The sequence below is a fragment of the Myripristis murdjan genome, chromosome 21 (genome assembly GCF_902150065.1).
Source record: "Myripristis murdjan chromosome 21, fMyrMur1.1, whole genome shotgun sequence".
Lineage (NCBI taxonomy): Eukaryota > Metazoa > Chordata > Actinopteri > Holocentriformes > Holocentridae > Myripristis > Myripristis murdjan.
Genome location: NC_044000.1, coordinates 21,754,252 through 21,764,604, shown reverse-complemented (window position 1 = coordinate 21,764,604; position 10,353 = coordinate 21,754,252). Strand labels below are relative to the sequence as shown.

General features: G+C 41.3%; 2 protein-coding genes across 2 annotated transcripts; both read left to right on the top strand.

The window, feature by feature from the left end:
- Window positions 1–362: 362 nt before the first annotated feature.
- Window positions 363–4,549, top strand: gpr183a (G protein-coupled receptor 183a). Its single transcript, XM_030080066.1, has 2 exons — window positions 363–551; window positions 2,881–4,549. The coding sequence occupies exon 2, from the start codon at window positions 2,898–2,900 to the stop codon at window positions 3,984–3,986; it is 1,089 nt and encodes a 362-aa protein (XP_029935926.1). The 5' UTR covers window positions 363–551; window positions 2,881–2,897; the 3' UTR covers window positions 3,987–4,549.
- A 1,581-nt stretch (window positions 4,550–6,130) lies between these two features.
- Window positions 6,131–8,961, top strand: gpr18 (G protein-coupled receptor 18). The gene is made up of 2 exons (XM_030080866.1): window positions 6,131–6,241; window positions 7,498–8,961. The coding sequence occupies exon 2, from the start codon at window positions 7,519–7,521 to the stop codon at window positions 8,536–8,538; it is 1,020 nt and encodes a 339-aa protein (XP_029936726.1). The 5' UTR covers window positions 6,131–6,241; window positions 7,498–7,518; the 3' UTR covers window positions 8,539–8,961.
- Window positions 8,962–10,353: the final 1,392 nt, after the last annotated feature.

Genomic DNA, 10,353 nt, shown 5'->3' with positions numbered 1-10,353 from the left:
TTGTTTTGAAATTTAGATTTGTTTTTCTACAGTGACTTAATTGGACAGCAATGCCACCAAGAGAATGATTAATTTCAAGGGAACCTTGATTAGACGCTCATTATCTCCATGCTGCAAAAGTAAGTTTGGTGTCAAATATCTGGCACTTTCTGAACGCAAATAATCAATATAATATGCGTGAGTGATCATGTACCTCCAGAGGAAAATGTTTCAAAAGCCCAAACTGAGCCTCAGAAACAGACACACACACACACAGAGATTGAGAGAGTGAGTGAGAGAGAGAGAGAGAGAGAGAGAGAGTGAGTGAGAGAGAGAGAGAGAGAGAGAGAGAGAGAGAGAGAGAGAGAGAGACTACAACAGGATATTTTGTCACTATGGTTACTGGCAGTGACTGAAACTAGACTTCTGTGTGTCACGCTACTCTCAGGCCAGCATGGTCTTGCAGCAGTAGCAGCTCCAACTGAATCTTACCAACTTTACCGGAGAAATGTCACACCGCCAGGATTAATACAACTCCAGTCAGTCTGTGGAATAACGTGCTTCTTTTTCTGGTAAGTTCCCTCTTTGGAGTGTGATTTTAATTGATCATTAATCGCTCCTGCTGACATAGATAGGAATAAAGCTGGAAAGTCAGTGGCTGAAAGGTAAACTGAACTGTCACTGATTGGAGCTCTGGAGGACCAGGAGCCCTGAGGCAAAACATGTAGGTGAATATTGCACCATACTGGTTATAATATTTGTTTATCTTGACTCATAAACAAAAAAAATTCTTATATTATTTTATCTTCAGTGTTTGTGGAAACTGTTGCGGAAATATTATAAGAGTTTTGTTCTAAAATGTGATGTTCACCATCAAAAAAAAAAAAAAAAAGCCACTTTCACCACATTGCCCATTGCCACAAACAGTGTTGCAAAACTGAAAATAGTAATATTTATTTTTTGTATTCTTTACAAGAGTGGATCCAAATTGTTGTGGAAATGTTTGAAGAGTTATGCTCTAAAATTTGATATTCACCATTTGAAAAAAGAAGAAACTAGAAAAAAGAGGAAAAACTTACTTTTACCACATAACCACAAAAAATATGACAAAATTGAAAATAATATATTTAGTTTTCATATGCATAAAGAGTGGATCCTCTTTTCATGCAATGATCGGTGGATTACATTTTATCAGTCCAAAAACAGAAATGAAATATGTTGGACATTAAATCTACATGTTAAATCTGCATGTGTTGACAGGACTACAGGTAAAGCTTTGCCCATGGATCTGATGAAACAAAGGCAGAGCACGCTGAGTTTTATGGGAAAACCATAAGAAAAGTTAGAGTTACTGTGTAAGCCATCAAGAGTCCTTCACTTGTTTTAATGGGCCGGGAAACATATTTCTTCACTGCCCCATGTGCTCTTGCAGATAGCCGCAGTTGGACTGGGTCATGATTTTGGCTTAGATAATGTGGCTTTCCGACTGGCGGCCATTCTATTGCAGCACGCCCTGGGGAAGCTGACTTCCTCATATACAACACACTGTCTCTCAACACTGCGCTTTCTGTGGTGTGAGAGAGAGTGCCACAGCTGTATTCACAATCACACAAAAACCCTGGAATTGTTCACAGATTTCCGTCATGTCACTTTTAGCTACAAACAAGGGCATGGACGAACAGCTATATCCTGTAAGCCAAACAGGTTATTGGCTGTAAACAGAGCAGGAGTTTTTAAATGGAGCACAGATGCCTCCCTTAAATACATCAGTGCTCAGGCACACAGATTTTTTTTTTTTTTTTTATTGTCATCATTACATATAAATATACGTCAAATTTTCTAACAATCAGCTTTTTGTGGTTTTATCTTCACCTGATGAACTACATGTTCTCATATGTCAAAAATGAGTAGTGTTGATTGAAGAAATGATAGGTGTATTACTGTGTCCATCAGGCTGCAATAATTCTCAATCCCAACTTGAGTGAACAACACCTACCCACACATGTAGCTACCACATTCAGTCTCTTCTCAAGAAATGTGAAAATTGGGTTATGCAAATGCTTTACTAGTGATGAGGAGTTTGCTCACTTCTTGCTCTGCTCACTGACAACATTTCGCCACAAGATGGCACTGCACACCACACAGCAATTTCCATTATCACACTCAGCGCGTGTTCTTGGGCTCTGGCGAGGCTTCACCTAACCAAGAGTTCATGCTCAGTGTTCCCTTTTTATCATTCGAAACGAACAAACCGCTTTCAGTTAACTGAAGGGGAAGGAGAATCAAATTTGTGGTTACATGCTCCTCATTCATTAATTCTTGCCTGCTGACCTACAAGTCTCATTATCAAGGGCCATTTTCTGAGAGAAACATAAGTGTACCATATTCTCACAAGTAACATAATTTGACAGACAATACTGGATTATTTCTTTGAATACAAATACATTTGAATTTGTGCTTTTTAAAACTTCCCTAAAGGTTGTATGCGATCATGATGCAAATGCAATGTCTAACAGCAGCTTATCAGATTTTGTTGTTTTTCATGAGAGTCACACTGCTTGGTAGGAAGTAACTTTTCAGCATGACACTGTGTGACCTGCTGAAAAAAAAAAAACAATTTGTTTTACTTCCCTTTTGAAAGGCTTGTTTTAGATATCTACAGCCTACAGGTGTGTTCTGACTGTGTTGGCACAATCTTAGGAAAATCCGAGCCACAAAACAGTTTCACATCAGTGCAGACGTTTAGCCATTTCTTCTGTGTTATACAGAACATGCATTATTCCTCTGAGTGAAATTTTCTTCATAACCTTTTAAGGAAATGAAAACAAAAGCAAAACAAAGGTAGTGGAAAATCCCCAAAGAGGACTAAAAAAAACTAAAATGGGATTTGTCTTTTTGCAGGTGCTGGCTCCCTGAATATGAAGATGGTCTCTACCACAATGCCATTAACACAAACCATCACTCCAAGCACCAATGACACCTGTGGCACCCTTTATGACCATCGGGACTATGCCAAAATCCTCATCCCTATTTTCTACTCAATTGTATTTGTTGTGGGGCTGTTTGGTAATGCCCTTGCCCTCCACGTCATCCGTCCCAATCTGAAAAAGATAAACTCTACCACCTTGTATTCTCTCAACCTGGTTATCTCTGACATTCTCTTCACCCTGTCCCTGCCTTTGAGGCTAAGCTACTATGCCATGGGCTTCCACTGGCCTATGTCTGAGGCACTGTGTAAGATCTCAGGCCTGGTCTTCTATATCAACACCTACGCAGGGGTCAATTTCATGACTTGCCTCAGTGTAGACCGTTTCATTGCCGTGGTCTTGCCACTGCGCTTTGCCCGCTTCAGGAAGGTCAGTAATGTCCGGTACATTTGTGCTGGTGTGTGGCTGCTGGTCCTCATGCAGACACTCCCCCTCCTCGGCATGCCCATGACCACCACGCAACCAGATGGCTTTATCACCTGCATGGAATACCCCAGCTTTGAGGAGGTGGAGAACATTGCCTTCATACTAATAGGCGCAGTTTTCCTGGGTTATGTAATCCCTGTGGTCACCATCCTGGTGTGCTACTCTGTCCTGTGCACCAAACTCCGTCTCACTGCTAAGACCAACCATCTGACTGAAAGGTCTGGCCGGAGCCGCAAGGTCATTGGCGTGATCTGCTGTGTGTCCCTGGTGTTTGTCGTCTGTTTTAGCCCGTACCACATCAACATCCTGCAGTACATGATCCGCAAGTTGGTGTCCAACCCTGACTGTGCCGATCTAACATCCTTCCAGAAGTCGTTACACTTCACCGTCTGTCTGATGAACCTCAACTCCTGCCTGGATCCCTTCATCTACTTCTTTGCCTGTAAGGGCTACAAGAGGAAAGTTCGAAAGCTGCTGAGGATGCAGGTCAGTATGTCCTTCTCCAGCGCGGTGAGGACCTCTCCTGAAGGTTCCTCCAAGGACATGATTGACAGCAATAAAATCCCACTCAGCACTTCCAGGTATAATCAGTGAGAAACTGCACAAGGGTGTATAAACTTCCTCCTTCCTATCTCTGTGGGCCTACCGTGGCAAGAACCAATGAAACTGTGAACTGAGTAGTTGTGGACAAACTTAAGTCATCTTGGATCCAAAACAGCTATTCAACATCTGTGAACATTGTATTGTGGCTGTAACAGACCAGATCAACTTCCACAGGGGGAAAAGGAAAAAAGGCATCAAAGGAATAACTGAGAATTTTATGGACAAGGAAAATGCAGCACTTCCTATTTCCACATATTCTCTCACTGGTATTGATGACAGAATTACTCAGGAATGCAGGTAACATCACAACAAACTGAAGAACAAAAAGCATTGTTTGATGGAGCATGTTAATATCTATAGATGGTTTGAGAGCACACACGGTGCACTGTAACATAAAAATTGAAATGGAGAAAACAGTTTAGCTCTTGAGTTGTTGTGACTATGGTAAATATGAATTTCCACTTCTGTTGATGAGATTCACTGCCTTCCTTTTTTTATCTAAATGTAAAACTATGCAAAACTATGTTTTGACAATGTACAGAAAAAAGTAAAAAAAAACATTAAAACTGCTTATATTCTATTGTGGTGTTATTTGGTGTGGTGTTATTTGGTGTTTAGCTCTCAGGCAAAGAGTTATTTTCAGCCAAGACAGCATAATCCTGAAAGAGTGAAAATGTGACAGTAAAGGAAGTCGAGTGGGTATTTCACAGACAACCACATGCTCCTCTATATATTTGGAGGAAGTAACTAAATACTGAGAGCATTTCAGTTCATGAATGTTGTTTTACAAAGTGATTTTCTCTCCCAGACGTCCTATGGAAATTCCAGAGTTTACTGAGGGGAAATGCTTTGAGAGGCATTTGGGAGAGACACATTTAGGTGTTATGATGCATCAGGCCTAAATGTAAAAAAATTCACTTACACTGGGTTTTACACCGGAGTTGATTAATAAAGACCAGAGAATCATTATGGAGGGGGAGCCTTACAGAAGCAGCCACATGATGGGTATCAAAGAGAAGAAAACATCACACAGACTGTTGTCATAACAACATATTGCGATGAACGCAAAGTGCCATCTGGTAAGAGATTTTTAAGACACATTGAGAGGACGAGCAGATAGATAATTATTTCTCAGGAATAAGAATTAGACTGAATAAACAGCCTCTTTACAAGCACCGTGCCAATAACACACCACACTTTACAGAGAGAGAGAGAGAGGGAGAGAGAGAGGGAGAGAGAGAGAGAGAGGGAGGGAGGGATGACAGCAATTGATCTGTGACCCTGGAAAGAAGCTCCTCAACCATAGTGCCATAAACAAAATGCATCCGAGCTAGCCAAGTGAGAAACTTGGCTCATTGAAAAAAAAAAAACAAAATATGTGACAAATAGTTGTAACCTTTGAGGAGATCAAACAGAGTGTGGAGGCAGTGGCGAGGCGAAGAGGGAAATGCCATAAAGCGTGGGAACATGTAACCGAGTTTCTATTTTACAAGATCTATGATAGTAACGGAAAGTATTACTTAGGAGAGCACGGGACGAAGTTCTGTGCACAAAAACATGGTATTTGCGACATACACACGTACACACACACACGCCATTAGTATTCAATCCGGGTTCAGCTTGACCTTGAGCGTTTCACCTGAGGTATGTGCTTTGCATCCATTAAGTCGACGTGGTGTAAAACCATCTCACAGCATCAGCGTGAAGTGTCTATTACCACCGTCTTATTTCCTGTTTATATGGCAACTGCCTCAACATCCTGTTTTTAATTACTTCTCTCCAGCAGCAGATGCTTCTCACAGCAACCTGCTGTGGATTACTCCCTTGAGAACTAATGTGCTGTGACAGACCCCACTTTTCCAATCAATAACTTGCCCTAAATCTGCCATCTCTCTGCCTGCCAAACACACTCCCACTTCTAATGGCACATCATTTTCTTTAAGGGGGTGTAATTGCAGAGCGTGGAAAGCTGCAGCCCTTTGTGTTCCGACTATGTAGATACTGTATAGGTACTGTAGAGAAAGTACAGCGCACAGTTGACACAGGAAGTTATGGGGGCTTTACACTCCATTCTGTGTCACCACCATTTCCATCGGTGTTGCTCTGCAAAAGACTAAGTATTCACTTCCCGCTTTTGGCTGTAGAGCCGAGCACTCAGACAAATGGCCATGCCACTTCATAAACCCGCTGTTGAGGTCTTGTTGTCAAGATGCTGATGCCTGATAAATACTAAAAACATTTCGCCGGTAAGTACAGTCATTTCTTACGTGGGAAATTATATCTGATCTCACTGACTTTTGAAATGAGAAACCAGAAGCTGGATGCATTGTCATGCTGAGGCTGTAACATATTACTTCATTTGCTGTGTTGTTTTCTTTGGTGAGACTGTTGTCAGTAATTTGCTCTTTCCTTGTGACTGGCCAAAATTCACATCATACAACACAGCAACGGGTGGTTTGTATCATTTATCACGGGGAAAAGTAATCAGTTGAAGTATTTAAGAAATAGTAGAAGTCACATGATTTATTATCAAGGCACTGATAATAATTTCACTTCCATATTTTACCCAGGATGCAGATTTGAGTTGCTTCTCCATTTTGCCAAATAATGTGAAGATGCTCTAATAGGCTTTTTTTTTTCTTATGTGCATTTGTCTGTGTGTATAACAATATATACAATGCTATAGAATAACACAATTAGACAGATATGCTCTCTTTATCTTCCTTTGGCTTTCACTCTGCAGCTGCGCAGCTGTTTAAAAATAAATATTCAAATGATCTAGCAGCAAGTTCTGCAAACTGTGAAATGCAGACATATTTAGAAACAGCCTCTGGCCATTTCAAACTCGGTACTTCTTCTGGTAGCCTGTTCGCTTCATACAATTTTCCAATTTTCACTCAAAGAAAGAAATTTTCATTTAGCGGGTTCTGTTTCCTGGCTGAAATGAAAATACCTACATTGTATCATGGAGTTTTATCATCTCTTTTGTTGGTGAATGCAGCCCAATGAACAATGTGTGTAAAACATAAAGAAAAGCAGGTCATTACCATCTTTTGTTCTCATGATTGGCTGACACTCAAATAACAATCACAATCAAATCTGCCATTATCAGATTTCAAGTCAATACAAATCAATCAGAAAATCTTTTAGTTAAACCTGTGGTATTTTTGTAGCTTGCAAGTAAGTTCCTAGAACTCCAGCATTAAACAATATATTTCAGCTTACTGTAGATAGGTGTATTTTATTAATTTCACACACATTGTTTATCAAAGGACATCACAGATGGTACAAACTCACTCAAGTTTTTTTTTTTTTTCTTGCTGCAATCTGCTAAGCAGCATGACCCGTCAAAATATGTGAATTAAAAGGATCCCATCCAAAATCATAACAAGGGATACTTTCAGATAGTCTTAATGTATGATCAAAGAAAATAAAAAAAAAAAAGTATGAAGTTCTCCCATACGCCACTGTGGTTGACAGTCTAAACTTTCTGTTCTCTCAGCTGAATTGTGGAAGTTGGGGGATGAAATTGGACCTGAATATTTCCAACATGACCGTGGAGTCCAGTCCAGTGCAGCTGGAGCAGGTGCCAGTGGAGTATCGCATATCAGGCCTCATCTTCTACTGCTTCATCTTCATCATAGGAGTCATCGTCAATGTCACTGCCTTATGGGTGTTTGCCCTCACCACCAAGAAGAGGAACTCAGTCACTGTGTACATGATCAACGTGGCAGTGGTGGACCTCACCTTCATCCTGCTGCTCCCCTTCAGGATGGTCTACAAGCACCAGGACTACTGGCCTTTCGGAGACATTTTCTGCCGGGTCAGTGCAGCCCTCACCATCTTCTACCCCTGCATGGCTCTGTGGCTGTTTGCTCTGATCAGTGCGGACCGCTACGTGGCCATCGTCCAGCCCAAGCACGGCAAGGAGCTGAAGAACATCCCCAAGGCCATGGTGGCGAGTGTAGGGGTGTGGATCATGACCTTAGGCAGCACTGTGCCCTTACTCTTCACTATGGATGACCCTGACCGCGCCTCCAACTTCACCACCTGCATCAAGATGCGCGACATCATCCACCTGCGCCGTGACAACCCGGTCAACTTTGTGAGGCTCATCTTCTTCTTCCTGGTGCCCATATGTATTATGATTGGCTGCTACAGTGTCATTGTGGATAACTTGATCCACGGCCGCACCTCTAAACTCAAACCTAAAGTGAAGCAGAAGTCAATCCGGATTATTATCACGCTCATCATCCAGGTGTTGGTGTGTTTTGTTCCCTTCCATGTGTGTTTGACGGTGCTTTTGCTGAGGAGAGGTGAAGATGGGGACTACAGCACATGGGGAGCCTTCACCACATTCCTGATGAACCTGAGCACGGTCTTAGATATTATTCTGTACTACATCGTCTCCAAGCAGTTCCAGGACAGGGTGATCAGTGTGATTCTGTACAGGAACTACCTGCGAAGTGTACGAAGGAAGAGCAGACACACACACACAGGCAGCGTACGATCAATGAGTAACTTGACCAGTGCAATGATATAAATCAGCTACTAACTCCACATCAGAAAGTGACACTGATTTCTAACATGCTTGTGTGCAATGTACTGGAACACTGAATGCTTTACCTGGTCTAAGCGCTGATTATCATACGGATCAAAAACTGTAATTAATTTCCTAGATGTAAATTCACACTCACAGTATGGGAGTATTGCTGTGGCATAAACATCTGCGTTCAGAGCTGATTGGCTCACCCATGAGACTTGAGATGATTTCAGAACATCTTTGCTCTGGCAGACAAAGCACAAGTGTCTCAGGCTCAGGTGTAATGTATGAAAGCTAAAATAAACCCTCTGTATCCTCGTGTTTGTTTCAGCATTGTGTCTAGATCTTGAAATTTCACCCAACCTTATGACGGTGTCTAAACCATAAAAGGCCTGACAGCTTTCCGAAGAGGAAACAAACAGGAAATGATGTGAACAAGGTTAGGTCACATTTTTTTTTTTTTTTTTTTTTTGGTCTTTGAGCTACAGTATGTTTCAGCTTGCCTCCTGCTAACTTCAGTGTACACCCTCATGATGATTGAGTAATTTTAAACATAGTCACTACATTATTTCATTTTTATGAAAACCATATTAACCAAACTGAGTTTGTTCTATTGTATTTGTTCATCTGTTTCGGTGTCATGCCACTTGAACCACTGTGGTGATGAGTTTAAACCAACCAGAAGGAGGTGCCTTAATACAGGAAATAATAACCACAGTCTATGAAAAAGCTGTTGTTTGTTTTATGACCAGGTGATGGCAGCATGTCACAGAAAACACAGCTAGATCCCATCTACCTGCCAGACCAAGAGGAAGATTTTGTCTCCAGTGCCTTCTCCACATTTAAAGTGGCTACTGTGGAAGTTTTTTGTTACCGTGCAATCGAGTACTTTTTACTGTTTCTAACATTTTATTAACTTTCTGTATGCCATATCAGCTGTGCAACACAACAATGAATCTTGAACATTTTAGCTGTTGTTCTGTGAACATGTTTCCATATCCCACCTTAAGAGGATGTACATTGACAGCAGTTTTGCCAGACAGGAATGAAATACGTGATGCACAAATGCAAATAATATTGACCGGACGCCAAATGATTCAGTCACTTTAAGTGCTTTTACAGTAATATTCCCAAGAGGTATCAGAGGGACTATTCACCTGCATTTAAAGCAACATTAAGAGAAAATCTTCTCTCCACTGCAATACTTTCGTATCAGCTCTTAGTTGTGCTTGTATTTTCAAAGCTGAAGGGCTGTAAATTAAAGCGCTGCAAGATCCTGTAGTTTATTCTCAGTTTATTCCTCCGATGAAAGACAAGTGACAAGGTGTGAGTTATTAAATGTATGGCAGTCCTGCCTCTGCTGAGAAACAGACAGTGACTATTCAATTAAAATGAAAAGGGGGGGAAAGATGTTTGAATATGATCATCTCACCAAGGATAAGTGTTGCTTTGTTGTTGCCAGTTACTGAAACGAATGGGTTGAGTGAGCGAGTGTGTTGGTCTCATTTACGCAGTCTTAACTGGCTTAGACAGTGAGTCATTGTAGCTGAGTGACGATGTGGTGTCTCATACAATTAGACGGTCAAAACATTCTGTGGTGTAGCCATACACACCGTGACCACTGTCGAAAGCTGTTGTGGTCCAGACAGGGAAGTAAATATCCTGTGTTACACACACCAGAAAAGCAGGGGTGTAACATTTCAGTAAACCCACGGTTCGGTTTGTATTGCAGTTTTTGAGTCACGATTTCGGTGTCGGTTCGGTTTATTTGTGCATTCGGTACAAAAATAAAAAAAAATCCAATGTTCTCTATAT

Bases quoted from the DNA above. Each gene is read 5' to 3' on its own strand.
- gpr183a (XM_030080066.1), top strand. From the start codon at position 2,898: ATGAAGATGGTCTCTACCACAATGCCATTAACACAAACCATCACTCCA.
- gpr18 (XM_030080866.1), top strand. From the start codon at position 7,519: ATGAAATTGGACCTGAATATTTCCAACATGACCGTGGAGTCCAGTCCA.